The sequence below is a fragment of the Scyliorhinus torazame genome, chromosome 21 (genome assembly GCF_047496885.1).
Source record: "Scyliorhinus torazame isolate Kashiwa2021f chromosome 21, sScyTor2.1, whole genome shotgun sequence".
Lineage (NCBI taxonomy): Eukaryota > Metazoa > Chordata > Chondrichthyes > Carcharhiniformes > Scyliorhinidae > Scyliorhinus > Scyliorhinus torazame.
In genome coordinates, this window is record NC_092727.1 from 127,650,379 (window position 1) to 127,667,880 (window position 17,502).

General features: G+C 46.9%; 1 protein-coding gene across 5 annotated transcripts in view; it reads right to left on the minus strand.

Annotated features, from left to right (window-relative positions):
• The window catches only part of LOC140398631 (uncharacterized), a 97,894-nt gene that overhangs the window by 39,999 nt on the left and 40,393 nt on the right, over positions 1-17,502 (minus strand). For all 5 annotated transcript variants that reach the window (XM_072487520.1, XM_072487519.1, XM_072487521.1 and 2 more), the window contains 3 exons: positions 14,023-14,122; positions 8,107-8,276; positions 521-679 (listed from right to left, as the gene is read on the minus strand). In XM_072487520.1, the coding sequence (XP_072343621.1) occupies positions 521-679; positions 8,107-8,276; positions 14,023-14,122 (429 nt within the window). The remainder of the gene's footprint in view (positions 1-520; positions 680-8,106; positions 8,277-14,022; positions 14,123-17,502) is intronic.

Below are 17,502 nucleotides of genomic sequence, written 5' to 3' on the forward strand. Positions count from 1 at the left end.
CTTGTTTGGGTAATTTAGTGTCATCTAATTTCAATGCACATGTTACTTCAGTGATTTATTTCATTTTGCAAGTTATTCCAGTTAGGGATGCACAGTACTGCACACGTATGGTACAGTATTGCAATTTGTGCATTGTTTTTCTTCCAGGCAAGACCTGTGTACAGGAATCCAACTCCAGTCGTATCATTGATTCTTATGGGAACCCACAATTCACTTACCGTTGCAAATTTTAAGTGAGGCGTTACCTGCTTGGCAGTGCTGTACATGGGCTGAGATCTGGGTGATGAAAGGAGCCACAAGCCTTAGCAAAGGGCTTCTGATTAAGCTTCTAAATAGTTTGCAAATGTCCACATCTTTTCAAGAAGAAAGGCTTTGAAGTTCAAATACATAGCTTGTTTAAAATTTAATTATTGGAAACTGAGCAACTCAGAATATTTAGCAGAGAAATTTTGATGCTTGGGCCCCAATAAGAGTGCCCAGGGTTATTCGCTACCCAGCCATTAACAGTGTTTTAACGTACCTTAATCATCTCCAATGCTGTAGAATGTTCTTCCTTATCTTGCTCTGCCTGTGTTTCAAACTCTTTGATCTTTTCCTTCAGGGCTGCATTTTCCAATACTAGTTTTAGATTGTTAGTCGTCAAAGCATCCTTCTCTCTTTCGGTTTCTTCAAGTTTGTCCTATTGCAAAAGCATTTTAGGGAAACAAGAGGCAAAACATGAAACATATTTGGAAAAGTTGGGATCACTGTAGAGTTCGGAACTACCAGCTCACCTCACTATGAAAATTGTATGTGCTAGAGGCAACCCTGTGACTCCAGGCTGGCACTGCACTGGAACGAAATATTTGGGAGTAAACGATTTCTGGAAAAGGCAACCAGGAATAATGTAACAGACAGGCTTTTATATTGTGGTAAGTCACGGCACAAGCAGTGCCATATCAACCGCCTGAAATTGCACCTGGAAATCTACCTCTCAATTTTCTCACTACCTATTGAAAGAACTGACATTTGATAAAGGTTTGTTTAAGGTGTGCCAGCAGTCATCAGGGGCAACATTCTCTGACCCCCCGCCGGGTCGGAGAATCGCCGGGGGCTGGCGTGAATCCCGCCCCCGCCGGTTGACGAAGTCTCCGGCACCTGAGATTCGGCGGTGGTGGGAATCGCGCCGCGCCGGTTGGCGGGCCCCCCCGCTCGATTCTCCGGGCCGGATGGGCCGAAGTCCCGCCGATAAATTGCCTGTCCCGCCGGCGTAAATTAAATCACCTACCTTACCGGCGGGACAAGGCGACGCGGGCAGGCTCCGGGGTCCTGGGGGGGGGGCGCGGGCCGATCTGGCCCCGGGGGGGTGCCCCCACGGTGGCCTGGCCCGTGATCGGGGCCCACCTATCCGCGGGCGGGCCTGTGCCGTGGGGGCACTCTTTCCCTTCCGCCTCCGCCACGGTCTCCACCATGGCGGAGGTGGAATAGACTCCCTCCACTGCGCATGCGTGGGAAACTGTCAGCGGCCGCTGACGCTCCCGTGCCGCCCGGAGATGTCATTTCCGCGCCAGCTGGCGGGGCAACAAAGGCCGTTTCCGCCAGCTGGCGGGGCGGAAATTCCTCCGGCGTCGGCCTAGCCCCTCAAAGTTGGGACTCGGCCCCCAAAGATGTGGAGCATTCCGCACCTTCGGGGCGGCGCGATGCCCGTCTGATTGGCGCCATTTTGGGCGCCAATCGGCGGACATCGCGCCGTTTCCGGAGAATTTCGCCCCAGGTGTCTCACCCAGGGAAACACCATCAGCTGAAACCGTCTGGTCAGTCATTTAATTTCAAGGTGCACTGGAGGCCAATAGTGTCCACCACCCATAATTTGCAATACTGTCTCTCCCCCTCCGCACCTAGAGATTAGAGACACTGAAATCACCAAGTTTATTATATTCAGACAGTAAAGCTTGTGCTTTGCTGAGAATAAGTGTTACAGGAAAGCACAAAATGAATGTGTACAAGAAAAGTTCAGTCAGCCCACCTTAGCTCCCCCAAAATTTACAATTACCTCTCCACCTCCAATCACAGCATTCAACAACTTCAAGGTTTTTATGGATGGCTGAGACAATTGTTTGAAGCCCACACTCCAGCACTAATGATTGTGATATAATCACTAGAAGCTACTGGAATGATAATGTGCAGCTAAAAAACAAGAACTAGAATGCACGAGGAATTGAAGTATAATATCCACTCATCTACTGTGCACAAAAGGCAACAGCCAATCCCCATCATTCCGCAGTGTTACTAACTACCCGTGTGCCACAATCCCATCCAAAGTCTCGATAGCTACTCTCCAGGAATTCTCCAGTGAAGGGACACGTATCTAATTTGTAAGTCAGGCCTAATTATTAACTCCTCACATGGTGAACTACCAAATTCCCTCATTCCACCATGACCAGTTGCCAAGTGGATGCTCAGTTGCTTTAAGGGTGGGATGCATAGGAGAAACAGTCCTATTTTAATGGAACCTTTTTGCTTGATGAATGGAAATTTCCGAAAAAACTTCCAGCATTCCCTTGGACTTGTTTTACGGGTCAGAAATAAAATGAGGGAACAGCACTGTTGATATTCCACAGCATAATCCATAAATGGAGGCCCAGAAACACATGGGAGCAGCAATCATGCTGAGGGTCGTAGATAAAGGAAATGCAGGCTGCAAGACACTTTTATGAGCATCACTGATCTAAAACATTTGCATCTTCAACTCCCAACAGATAAAAGAGCAGCCCTTGCTAACAGTCCTGCCGAGAAGCCTTGCAATCTAATCTAACTTTCAGCAAATGTCGACAAAAAATTCCCCAGCTCTTAAAACAACCAGTTTACAAAACATCAGCGATGTGATTGGGAAGATGGCGAGGGAATGCATTATACAGATCCTGACTCGAGGCCCCAGGTGACTTCAATTACTGCAATAAATTTGAGCCTCTCAAACACTGGTATTTCACAGTCCATAGATAGTGGGATTATTCAGTGCTGCCGCAGCCAACTCCTGATACCAATTAGTTTACTGAGCCACATCCCACTAAAATCAGGCGCTCTCTTGTATGGAAGAAAGCGAAGCCTGCTTATTCTTTTTTAAACAATTCACTCTGCCTGGGCTGGTCTTCACAGTAGCATAATCATTGCTCCTCAGAGCTTCTTTCCGCCATGCTTCAACTGCGCTGTGCTACAACATAAAAGCAAAAAACTGTTGCTGGAAATCTGAAATAAAACAGAAAGTACTGGATATAATCAGCATGTCTTGCAGCATCTGTGGAGAGGGATACAGTTAATATTTTAGTTTGATGTCTTTTGGGCAGAACAGGTAAAGGTGAGACATATAACAAGTTTTAAGGAAATATGTACGGTCAAGAGAAAAAGAGGGAGGGAGAGGGGAAGAACAAAGGGGAAGTTCTGTGATAGGGTGGAAGGCAGGAGAGATTAAATGACAGAAGCAATGGTGGTGTAATACAAAAGGAGTGGGTAATGGTGTCAACTGCTCAATCATCTGGCTAATGGCTCAGTTTAGTAGTGCCCTTGCCTCAGTCAGAAGGTTGTGGGATCAAGAGGCAAAACAGGCTCTTTCCTATTTAAAAAGCACCAGGGTGCTTCGCAGGAGTGTTATCAAGTGGGATCAGGAAAGTCACTTGCGACATGACCTTCACCCTCCGGCAAATACAAGAGAAATGCCATAAACTGATGGGACGCGTTTGTTGACCTGGTGTAGGCCTTTGTCATAGTAAATAGGGAGGCCTGTGGAAAGTTTAAGCCGAACTTGGATGGCTTGGTCAGAGCTGTAAATCTGAAAGAGCAAATTCACAATGGAATGATGGCCGCTATGGTGAATACATTGACCCCTTTGAGGTAACAAGTGGCATGAAGCAGGGATGCGTTATAGCTGCTGTGCTCTGCATTTTATTCTTTGGTTTCATGCTTTCTGCGCAGCTTGATGGAAATGTTGGTGGAACATCAACAAGGCAGAACAGGTGGCAATCATTTCAACCAGAGATGACAGAAAACTTCAACTAAGGCATCAGAGATGGTGACACGTGAATTGCTGTTTGCCAATGACTGTCTCTATGTCACATTGTGAAGCAGGCCTTCAGGATCAAGGATTGCTCATCAAAAGTCGATGACAACTCTGGGCTAACCACCAGTTTAAGGGAGGCAAAGGGCTGGTTTAGCACAGGGCTAAATAGCTGGCTTTTAAAGAAGACCCAGGCAGGCCAGCAGCACGGTTCAATTCCCGTACCAGCCTCCCCGAACAGGCGCTGTAATGTGGCGGTAATGGCTTTTCACAGTAACTTCATTTGAAGCTTACTTGTGACAAAAGTACTCCATAATCCACCAGCCACCACCAAATTCTGACTAAACCTCACCTACTGCAACTATCATTGACACAACCCTGGAGGTTATAGATAACTTTACCTGTCTCAGAAGCACAATCTCTAGAAATGTCTGCATTGACAACAGAGTGGCAAAAAGAATTTCCGGAGCAAGCTGAATATTTACCCCTTTACACAAGAGACTGTGGAGGAAGTGTTGCAAGTTTGATAGCTCAACACTTGCTGTGTTGTTATGATCCCAGCTGATGTTACCACTGGACAGTCAAGTGCAGCATGGTAGCACGGTGGTTAGCACAGTTGCTTCAAAGCTCCAGGGCTCCTGGTTCGATTCCCGGCTTGGGTGACTGTCTGTGTGGAGTCTGCACCTTCTCCCCGTGTATGCGTGGGTTTCCTCCGGGTGCTCCAGTTTGCTCCCACAGTCCAAAGATGTGCAGAGATTGGCTATGCTTAATTGCCCTTAGAATCCCCAAAAGATTAGGTGGAGATACGGGGATAGGGTGGAGATGTGGGCTTGGGTGGGGTGCTCTTTCTGGAGGCCGCAGACTTGATAGGCCGGGTGGCCTGCTTCTGCATTGTGAATTCTGCGATTCTGCGAAGTCCCAGAATGGAACCCCGGCTCAATACTGGGCGGGATTCTCTCATACCGGGGCCGGGCCAGAGAATCCCCGCGACCGGCACGAATCGCGCCACGCCGCCGGCACGTGATACTCCGCAGAGCGGAGAATCGGCACCATTGGCACCGGCGTGGTTGGCGCGGCGCCGGTCGAGGGCCACTCTACGCGGCCGGCCCGCCAATTCTCGACCCGGGATGGGCCGAGCGGCCGTCGTAAAAACGCCGAGTCCCACCGGCGCTGTCCACACCTGCTCTCAGCCGGCAGGAACTCGTCGTGGAAGGGTCGGGGGCGCGCCTCCGATGTGGCCTGGTCCGCGATCGGGTCCCACCAATCGGCGGGCCGGCCTCTCTGGCTGGCGGCCTCCTGTCTTCCATGCCAGCCCCTGTAGTGCTGCGCCATGTTGCATCGGGGCCGCGCATTGAAGGAAGCTACTGCGCATGCGTGCATTGGCGCCAGTGTCACTGCGCATGCGCGGATCCCGCGGCGCCCAGTTCACGCCGGGATCAGCAGCTGGAGTGGCGTGAACCGCTCCAGTGCCTTGCTGGCCCCCTGTAGGGGGGGGGAATTGCTGATCCTGAGGCCGTGTTGACGCCGTCGGGAAACGCGACGGAGTTTCCAACGGCATCAACACTTAGCCTAAGGATCACAGAATCCTGACCCATAACTTTTATTTTGTTGTTTAGAGACGTGGATGAACAGAGTTCGCAGGACTGTCAATTAACTTCTAACAAAGTAATAAAATATTTATTAAACTGAAAGGATCAACTATAATGCACTCTTCGTGTGTGGAATGCACTACCAGCAGAGGTGATGGAGTCAGAGTGATTCGGGACATTTAAGCGACTCTTAGACAAGCACATGGGACAGCAGTAAATTGAAGGGGTGTAGGTTAGGTTAATCTTCGATTAGGATAAATGGTCGGCACAACATCGTGGGCTGAAGGGCCTGTACTGTGCTGTATGTTCTATGTATTCAATAACCCCAACTATATCTTCTCAACACAAGTTGCAAAATAGATTGTATAATCTAATGTTTTCTAAGTACACAGTCCATGTAAACCAATTGGCAAACCATGGTCAGGCACACCATACTCTGAAACCCAATACAACCTCTGGTGAATTTCTCATCAAATCCCCCCAAATGCTCATCACACAGCCGACTGGTCTCGCTGGAACTCTTAACTTCCACACAATTGTTTCCAAACTCCATTCTCAAAAAACACTTGGGAGTCTTCTCCCAAAGAATGCTTTCTTCTGGAGGTCTTCACCAAGGATCCACTTCCAGAATTTTCAATATCTCCTTTCAGTATTCCTCAGCCATGTGCATTCAAGTTACCACATATTCTCTCAGGTAGACAGCTATGCCAACAGAACACTACTGCTTCACAGGTTGTATTAAGATGTCACCAAACTTTTGATTTACCTCGGATGTCTGGCTTCTCTCCTAGCCAACTTTAAATCTGGTTCTTGCACCCGTGTCTTTAACTCAGAACACTTTCTCTGCTTTTCACTTGAATTCTCCTGAACTTGTTCAATGTCTTGTTCTTTGTTCATTTAACTTCCTGAGACATTCTTTTTGTCCCTAATTTCCTGGGTTCTGATCATTCTTTTGGGAAATCTGCTTTCTTCAGCTCACTGGTCCTTGTCGAGCTTCTCCTGGGTCTAGCTTGCAACTAACTCAAGATATTGAAGTTTTCCTTCAAGCCCTATTTGCTTTCACATCGTAACCCTCATTCACTAGGCATAATTTAACCCTTTCATTAAAAAAATATATATATATATTTATTACAAGTTTTTTAACACAATTTTTCTCCCTTACAAACAATAACCCCCCCCGCCCCCCATCGTAACAGAAAAACCGAGAAATCGCACAGAGCAAGATATATACATGGCAAAATGCAAAATGATATATTTAACCCTTTCATTAACACTTTCAAATGCATAAACACATAATTAAACTACTTAAAACTATGCCTTATTTCTAATACCCACAAAATACAAATAAAACTACCTCTGTTTCTGGAGTTAATAACTACCTTCCTACATGCCTTTGAGACACAGACTACCTACTCCAGGCATATTAAGCAGTTGGACATGCTCAGAACATTATGGACACCAAATTGGAGGACTAAGTACCCAACACCGAGGAAACGTCTGAAATTGAAGCACTCATCATTAGAACATATAACATTACAGCGCAGTACAGGTCCTTCGGCCCTCGATGTTGCGCCGACCTGTGAAACCACTCTAAAGCCCATCTACACTATTAGAAACCAAGAACTACCTGCGGAGTGACCTTAAGTAATGGTACTGTTTCCTTCGAACAGCAAAACATATAGTTGACAAAAGGCAAGCTAGAAAGACTGGGCAGTCCCAACAAAATCAAACCATTCATCCTTGCCCGCACTGTGGAAATCCATGCAGGTCTGCAATCAGGCCCCATAGTCAGGTTATTGAATGCACGCAAAATATAGCCACCTTCAATAATGAAGGCAATACGATGACGATTGTGATATAGAAACATACACATAGAAAATTGAAGCAGGAGGAGCCTGCTCCATCATTTATGATCATGGCTGATCATAAGGGGCAGGATTCTCCGCCGGCGGGATTCTCTGTTTTGCCGGCACCCCGGGGGTTTCCCGAAGGCGTGGGGCTGCCCCACAATGGGAAACCCCATTGACTGGTCAGCTTAACGGAGAATCCCGCCGGTGGGTCGGGGCAGAAATGTGGCGCGACAGAGAATCCAGCCAAGAGGTCAATACCTTGGTCCTGCCTTCCCCCCGCCCCCCCAAAAATTTATCAAGATATGACACTGATCTACACAAAAGATATTAGGAAAGATGTCTAAAAGCTTGGTCAGAGGAGGAGGTTTTAAGGAGGAGAGCGGAAGAGAGGCAAAAGGGTTCAAGGAGAGAATTCCAGTGCTTAGAGTCTTGGTAGATAAAGGCACAGCCACCAATGGTGGAGTGATGAAAATCAAGGATGCACAACAGGACAGAACTGGAATATCTCAAGAGGTTTTGAAGAGATGAAATCCTTTGGACCAAGTGGAGATCCCTCAGATTAACCCTGCTTGAATGTGCTGAGCTTTGAAAACCAGACAACCGAGAAAACATGTGCGTTATAATAAAGGTGACTCACTTGGGTAGTGATGATGAGCATTTCTTGATTGTAATCGTTGTCCAGGTGGTCAGACATGTTAGAATTAACCGGTCTGAATCCAAAAGGTGTGCTTGCCCCACGAATCTCTCCCTTCTGAGTAACATAGCAGAACTGGTAAAAATCATTGTAGTCCTTTGGGAGATAATAAGCTAGAACAGAAGAAAATATAGACACTGATCCTCATACCACCTTTTCACAATGCTTCGACCTACTGTAACAGAATATCAACGCCCACTCTAGTTTTGGTTACAGACACCCCTGCCAGTGAAAGCAATTCCTCCCGTTACCTTTTCAAAGCTTACATACTAGTTCTCCCAAAGGGTAGTTCGTGTTGGGACAGCTGCATCCTGCAACGCTGGTCTTTTAGCGGTTGAGAGATGTTGGTTCCACTTGGGCATATAGGAGTGGGCTACATTTTGAGTCATAGGGATTTAAGTAGCAACCTTATATTGAGAGCAAGTGGAAGAGAAAGCTTTTGAAAAAACGCTTCTGATATTTACACAGGTCTGCAAATTTCTCTGAAGATTCCAGTCCAACAGGAATGGAGGCACAGCTAGATCCAGTTTTTGGAAACAAAGTGAGCCAATTGGATCAAGTATCAGCAGAAGAATATTTAGGGGAGAGTGATCATTGCATAATAAGGTTCAGGCCGACTATGGAAAAGGACACAGAATAATCCAAAGAAAGAATAATTAACTGGGGGAAATGAGGGCAAGAACAGCGAGGGCCAAATAAATTGGACTCACAGGTGGCAGGAAAAATGGTAGCTAAACAAAGGTATACCTTCAAAAAGAGAGACAGTTTGGACAGTCAAGGTATATTCCCTCAAAAGGGAAAGGTAAAGCAATGGAATTCCCTGGATTCTAAGATGTGAGGCAGAAAATACAACCGAGAACCAGCTGAGTATAGAAGAGGAGGTAAAAAAAAAAATCAAATAAAAGAAACAAAGAGAGAGTACGAGAAGAGACCGGCAGGCAACATAAACCCCACATTCTTCTACCAGGCACATAAATAGTAAAATGGTGGTAAAATGAATAGGGCCGATTAGGGATCAAAAAGGAGATTTACACAGAGGCAAAAATCATACCCGAGGTTCTAAATACTTTATATCTGTCTTTACAAAAGAAACTGCTATCCATGCCATGATGAAAGAGGTCATTCAGACACTAGAAGAGTTTAAAATTGTTAAGGAGGTGGTATTGGACAGGCCGCCTGTACTAAAAGCTGATAAGACTCTTAGGACTGGGTAAGATGTATCCAAACATATGGCGGGGAGAGAGAATGGAAATTGCAGATTCATGGGCCATAATTTTCTATTCTCCCGGAGGCTCGGAGCCATGCCAAAGGACTGGGAAATTTCAAACATTATGCCCTTGTTCAAAAAGGGTGTAAAATTTAAGCCCAGTGAGTTTAACTTTGGTCGTGCAGAAACTTCCAGAAGCAATAATTTAGGACAAATTTAATAGTCACATGGACAAATGCAGGTTAGTTAAGGAAAGCCAGCATGGATTTCTAAAGGGGAAATCATGTTTAACTAATTTGCTGGAGTTTATTTTTGAAGAGGATTGATGAGGGCAATGCTGTTGATGTGGTGTACAAAAGGCATTCGATACAGTGCCGCACAGCAGACTTGTGAGCAAGTTATAGCTCATGGAATAAAAGGGAATGGCAACATGGATACGGACTTAGCCGAGTGGCAGGAAACAGAGTGTAGTGGATAATGGATTTTTATTTGAGCTGAAGGAAGGTTTGTAGTGGAGTTTCCCAGGAGTCAGTGTTGGGACCCTTGCTTTTCCTGTTGTCCTGATGTATATTGACCACACTTTGGTGTACAGGCACATTTTCAAAACTTGCAGATAGGAAACTCAGAAGCATTGTGAACTAGGAACAAACAAAAAAGAAAATTACAGCACAGGAACAGGCCCTTCGGCCCTTCCAGCCTGCGCCGATCCAGATCCTTTATCTAAACCGGTCTTCTATTTTCCAAGGATCTACTTCCCTCTGTTCCCCGCCCATTCATATATCTGTCTAGATGCATCTTAAATGATGCTATCGTGCCCGCCTCTACCACCTCCGCTGGCAAGGCATTCCAGGCACCCACCACCCTCTGCGTAAAAAACTTTCCACGCACATCTCCATTAAACTTTCCCCCTCTCGCCTTGAAATCGTGACCCCCTTGTAATTGACACCCCCACTCTTGGAAAAAGCTTGTTGTGATCCACCCTGTCCATACCTCTCATAATTTTGTAGACCTCAATCAGGTCCCCCCTCAACCTCCGTCTTTCCAACGAAAACAATCCTAATCTACTCAGCCTTTCTTCATAGCTAGCACCCTCCATACCAGGCAACATCCTGGTGAACCTCCTCTGCACCCTCTCTAAAGCTTCCACATCCTTCTGGTAATGTGGCGACCAGAACTGCCCGCAGTATTCCAGGTGTGGCAGTTTGGAGGAGGGGGAGGATAGTACCGAATTCCAAAAGCACACAGCCAAATTGGTGGAATGGATACACAGACAGTCAGCAGAGGAAGTAACTGCAGAGAAATGTGAAGTGATTCATGTTGGTAGGAAATACATGGGGAGATATTATAAAACTAAAGGGTGCAACTAAAGGAAGTAGAGAGATTTAGGTGCATAAATCATTGAAGGTAAGAAAGAATAGGTAATAAAGCACGCAGTATCCTATGTTTAATTATTGCGGCATAGGGTACAAGAGCAAGAAAGTGATGTTGATCTTGCACAAGATGCTATTTTGGCCTCAGCTGGAGTATGGGGAGGTGGTGACATAGTGGTATTGTCACTGGACTAGTAAACCAGAGACCCAGAAAAATGTTCTGAGACCCAGATTCAAATCCCACCACTGCAGATGGTGAAATTTGAATTCAATAAAAATCTGGAATTAAAAGTCTAACAATGAATCGATTGTCATAAAAACCCATCTGGGTTTACTATTGTTCTTCAGGGAAGGAAATCTGCCGTCCTTACCTGGTCTGGCCGACATGTGACTCCAGAGGACAGCCATGTGGCTGACTCTTAACTGCCCCCTCCAGGGCCATTAGAGTTGGGCAATAAAGGGGCACAGCCGGCGACGCCCACATCCCATGAACGAATACAAAAAACATTTTAAAAATAAATAAATACATCCAGTTCTGGACACTGCACTTTAGGAAAGACGTGAAAGCTTCGGAGTGAGTGCAGAAAAGATTCACGAGAATGGTTCCAGCGATGAGAAACGGGATTCAGATAGACTTGAGGAAGTTAAGAGGCTGAAAGTAGAGACTTGATAAAGATATTCAAAATGATGAGGAAACTGGACAGAGTAGACAAGAACACACAATTCACATGCTTGAAAGGATCGAGAACGAGAGGTCAGAGATTTTCAATAATTGGCAAAAGAAGAAAAAGCAAAAAATGAGAAAAAAACGTTGTGACACAAGTGGTTAAAGACTGGAATGCACTGCATGAGAGTATGGTGAACACAGGTTCAATGAAGCTTCAAAAGAGAATTAGACAATTATCTAAAAAAGAAGAATGTGGAGGGTTACAGGGAGAAAGTGGGAAAATGGCTTATTGTATTGGATCCAGTTAAAGGGAATGGTTTATTTGAAGAGTCCGTGTGGACACAATGGGCCCAATGCTCTCCTCCCGCACTGTAATGAATCTGTGACTTCAACTTATGATCAAGGAACACAAGTTCAATTCTCACCACATGGCAGTTTGAGAACCAGAATTCAATTTTCAAAATCTGGAAATCAAAAGCCGCTGATAATAAAAGGGACAACAATGCTGAAGATTGTTGCAAACATCCAACTAATTCAAAGTTTAAAAAAAAACATTTTTTATTCTCCTCCCAAATTTACACCCACCAACAATAAACAATAATCAGTAACGAATGAAATTTCAATCCCCATATCAATAACAACAATCCCATCCTCCCACCAAACCAGCCCACATGTTATCAAAACAAATAACAAAAAGAATCTGGGGCGGGATTCTCCAACCCCCCGCCGGGGGGCGGCGTGAATCCCGCCCTCGCCGGCCGCCAAATTCTCCGGCACCGGAGATTCGGCGGGGGCGGGAATCGGGCCGGTCGGCAGGCTCCCCCCCCGGCGATTCTCCGGCCCGCAATCGGCCGAAGTACCGCTGCAGTAATGCCGGTCCCGCCAGCGTGAATTTAACCACCTCCCTTACCAGCGGGACCAGGTGGTGTGAGCGGGCTCTGGAGTCCTGGGGGGGGGGGATCTGCCCCCACGGTGGCCTGGCCTGCGATCGGGGTCCACCGGTCCGCGGGCGGGCCTGTGCCGTGGGGGCACTCTTTCCCCTCCGCGTCGGCCATAGCCTCCACAATGGCCAACGTGGAGGTGAACCCCCCCCCGCGCATGCGCGGGGATGACGTCAGTGGCCGCTGACAGAGTCCCTTCGGCCCCGGCTGGCGTGGCGCCAAAGGCCTTCCACGCCAGCCGGCGGGACGGCAACCACTCCGGCGCGGGCCTACCTTTAGGGCAGCCCAACGACGGAGTGGTTCATGCCACTCCATCCCGCCGGGACCCCCGACCCGCCAGGTAGGGGAGAATCCCGCCCCAGGAATCACCCATAGTCACCATTAACACACACCGCCACCCTCCCCCCAACTTTCCCAAACCCCAGTAATCCTCCTTCTAGTAATCCTCCAGCTTTGGATGGGACCAAAACACATGAATGTGGTTTGCAACCCCCCCCCACCCCCCCCACCCCCTCAAACATTCACACACATCTTCTACCCCCTCAAGGAGCCAGCTCATCCTCGCCCTTTGTGTGAGGTGTGCTTTATATACTACCTTCAGCTGTATCAGCCCCAACCTTGCGCACAAAGTGGAGGCGTTCACCCGCCGGAGCACCTCACACCAGAACCCCTCCTCCATATCTTCTCCCAACCCTTCCTCCCACTTTCCCTTGATCCCTTTCATCGGTGCCTTCTCCTCTTCCAAAATAGCCCCGTAAACCACCGACACTACCTCCTTCTCATCGTCCCCATCGTCAACACCTCCTCCAGCAATGTATAGGCCGGCTCTTACGGGAAGCTCTGTATCACCTTTCTGGCAAAGTCTCGAACCTGCATGTAGACTTCATGAAATTTACAGTGCAGAAGGAGGCCATTCGGCCCATCGATTCTGCACTGGCTCTTGGAAAGAGCACCCTACCCAAGGTCCACACATCCACCCTATCCCCATAACCCAGTAACCCCACCCAACACTAAGGGCAATTTTGGACACTAAGGGCAATTTGTCCTGGCCAATCCACCTAACCTGCACATCTTTGGACTGTGGGAGGAAACCGGAGCACCCGGAGGAAACCCACGCACACACGGGGAGGATGTGCAGACTCCGCACAGACAGTGACCCAAGCCGGGAATCGAACCTGGGACCCTGGAGCTCTGAAGCAGGCTTGGGTCACTGTCTGTACCTAAATATATGTATCTAAATATTTCCCCCTGCTCTGGCCCATACTTCGCCCCCATCTCCTTCAATCCGGCAAACTGACTCCCAAGAAACAAATCTTTTAGTGTCCTAATTACGTTCTCCTCCCATCTCCGAAAATTTCCATCCCACTTCCCTGGCTCAAATCTATGGCTCCCCCGAATCGGCATTTCACTTGACCCTGCTCCCAACCCAAAGTGCTGCCGAAACTGCCTCCAAATTCTCAACAAAGCTATACCACCGGACTCCCTGAGTATCTCCCGGGGCCGTCGAGAGTGGCGCTGTTGCTAGCGCCTTCAATCCCGACACAAACTCTCCTCCATTCTGACCCACTGGGAGTCAACCCGTCTGACTCAGCTCCGTACCTTCTCCACATTCGCCACCCGGCAATAATACATCAGGATTAACCGATTCAAAGTTGTCTGCTGAAAGGATATTACCTTCAAACGTCACCTGCTGCTGTCGCTCCACTTGGCTCTCCTCTTTAGGGAGAGGGGCCCAAACAAAAGTGTGGTAATCACGAGCTGTGCTCCAACCAACCTTGAATAAAAGAAGCATAATATTAAAATAATCTCACTGCAAACGGCCAAAGTCCATCGAGGGAAAGAAAAGAAGAATGGCAAATTTTATTGCCAAAAGGCGATTTTTTGCATAAAATATCCATAGAATAGAAGAATTCCTACAGTGCAGGAGGAGGTCATTTGGCCCATCAAGTCTGCACCGACCCTCTGAAAGGGCCCACACAGGCCCTCTCCCCTGCCCTGCCCCTTTAACCCCACCCAACCTACACATCTTTGGATACTAAGGGGAAATTTTGCATAGCCAGTCCACCTAACCTGCACATCTTTGAACTGTGGGAGGAAGCTGGAGCAACCGGAGGAAACCCACACAGACACAGGTAGAACGTGCAAACTCCACACACACACCCAAGGCTGGAATTGAACCCGGGTCCCTGGCGCTATGCAGCAGCAGTGCTAAGCACTGTGCCACCGTGCCGCCATTTGGTACCTCATCAAAAAAGACAGAAGTAGAAGAGGCAATTATAAATGGGCAGCAATTCAGAGAGGCTCGTTCTACCTCCCAAATAGATTACTGGTGATGATCACATTGATCTTTGTGGGGTCTTGCTGTGTGTAAATTCACTGCAGTGCTTCCTATGTTGCAAAAGCCACTAAACTTTAAAAGTACATCACTGATTGTAAGATATTCAGGGCCTCAATTTAACATTTCGTCTGAAAGATGGCATACCTGATAATACAGCATCCCTTACTATAGCCTAGATTCCATGCTCAAGGTAAATACATAATGATAGATACAAGATAGATCGTGTTGCTGACATGACAGGTAAATGCGGAGGTAGATACTAGTAATAAGACCATAAGACATAGGAGCGGAAGTAAGGCCATTCGGCCCATCGAGTCCACTCCACCATTCAATCATGGCTGATTTCAACTCCATTTACCCGCTCTCTCTCCATAGGCCTTAATTCCTCGAGAAATCAAGAATTTATCAACTTCTGTCTTAAAGACACTCAACGTCCCGACCTCCACCGCCCTCTGTGGCAATGAATTCCACAGACCCACCACTCTCTGGCTGAAGAAATTTCTCCTCATCTCTGTTCTAAAGTGACTCCCTTTTATTCCAAGGCTGTGCCCCCGGGTCCTAGTCTCCCTGCTAATGGAAACAACTTCCTTACGTCCACTTCCTTCCTAAGCCATTCATTATCTTGTAAGTTTCTATTAGATCTCCCCGCAACCTCCTAAACTCCAATGAATATAATCCCAGGATCCTCAGACGTTCATCGTATGTTAGGCCTACCATTCCTGGGATCATCCGTGTGAATCTCCGCTGGACCCGCTCCAGTGCCAGTATGTCCTTCCTGAGGTTTGGGGCCCAAAATTGCTCACAGTATTCTAAATGGGGCCTAACAAGTGCTTTATAAAGCTTCAGAAGTACATCCCTGCTTTTATATTCCAAGCCTCTTGAGATAAATGACAACATTGCATTTGCTTTCTTAATTACGGACTCAACCTGCAAGTTTACCTTTAGAGAATCCTGGACTAGGACTCCCAAGTCACTTTACACTTCAGCATTATGAATTTTGTCACCGTTTAGAAAATAGTCCATGCCTCTATTCTTTTTTCCTAAGTGCAAGACCTCGCACTTGCCCACGTTGAATTTCATCAGCCATTTCTTGGACCACTCTCCTAAACTGTCTAAATCTTTCTGCAGCCTCCCCACCTCCTCAATACTACCTGCCCCTCCACCTATCTTTGCATCATCGGCAAACTTAGCCAGAATGCCCCCAGTCCCGTCATCTAGATTATTAATATATAAAGAGAACAGCTGTGGCCCCAACACTGAACCCTGTAGGACACCACTCGTCACCGGTTGCCATTCCGAAAAATAACCTTTTATCCCAACTCTCTGCCTTCTGCCTGACAGCCAATCGTCAATCCATGTTAGTACCTTGACTCGAATACCATGGGCCCTTATTTTACTCAGCAGTCTCCCGTGAGGCACCTTATCAAAGGCCTTTTGGAAGTCAAGATAGATAACATCCATTGGCTCTCCTTGGTCTAACCAGTTTGTTATCTCTTCAAAGAACTCTAACAGGTTTGTCAGGCACGACCTCCCCTTACTAAATCCATGCTGACTTGTCCTAATCCGACTCTGCACTTCCAAGAATTTAGAAATCTCATGCTTAACGATGGATTCTAGAACCTTGCCAACAACAGAGGTTAGGCTAATTGGCCTATAATTTTCCATCTTTTTTCTTGTTCCCTTCTTGAACATGGGGTTACAACAGTGATTTTCCAATACTCTGGGACTAATGGATATATGATAGAGGGGGAAGGGAGAGAGAGTAAAAATAGGTTTACAAAGTGGCAATTGATAAAAGATATACAGAATGGGCGATGTGCTGGATAGGCTATGGGCACGATCCACCGGCCACACTGCGCCCGAAAAACAGCGCGCCACATTGCAACATAAGAATATAAGGAGTCGGCCATCTGGCCCCTTGAGCCTGCTCCACCATTCAATGAGATCATGGCTGATCTGTTGTGGACTCAGCTCCACTTTCCAGCTCCACACCATAACCCTTAACCCCTTTATTCTTCAAAATACTAGTTATCTATATTTTAAAAACATTTAATGAAGGAGCCTCAACTGCTTCACTGGGCAAGGAATTCCATAGATTCACAACCCTTTGGGTGAAGAAGTTCCTCCTCTCAGTCCTAAATCTACTTCTCCTTATTTTGAGGCTATGCCCCCTAGTTCTGCTTTCACCCACCAGTGAAAACAACCTGCCCGCATCTTTCCTATCTATTCCCTTCATAATTTTATATGTTTCTATAAGATCCCCCCGCATCCTTCTAAATTCCAACGAGTACAGTCCCAGTCTACTCAACCTCGCCTCGTAATCCAACCCCTTCAGCTCTGGGATTAACCTAGTGAATCTCCTCTGCACACCCTCCAGTGCCAGTACGTTCTTTCTCAGGTAAGGAGACCAAAACTGAACACAATACTCCAGGTGTGGCCTCACTAACACCTTATACAATTGCAGCATAACCTCCCTAGTCTTAAACTCCACCCCTCTAGCAATGAAGGACAAAACTCCATTTGCCTTCTTAATCACCTGTTAGCCAACTTTCTATGACTCATGCACTAGCACACCCAGGTCTCTCTGCAGGGCAGCATGTTTTAATATTTTATCATTTAAATAATAATCCCTTTTGCTGTTATTCCTACCAAAATGGATAACCTCACATTTGTCAACATTGTATTCCATCTGCCAGACCCTAGCCCATTCACTTAACCTCTCCAAATCCCTCTGCAGACTTCCGGTATCCTCTGCACTTTTTGCTTTACCACTCATCTTAGTGTCGTCTGCAAACTTGGACACATTGCCCTTGGTC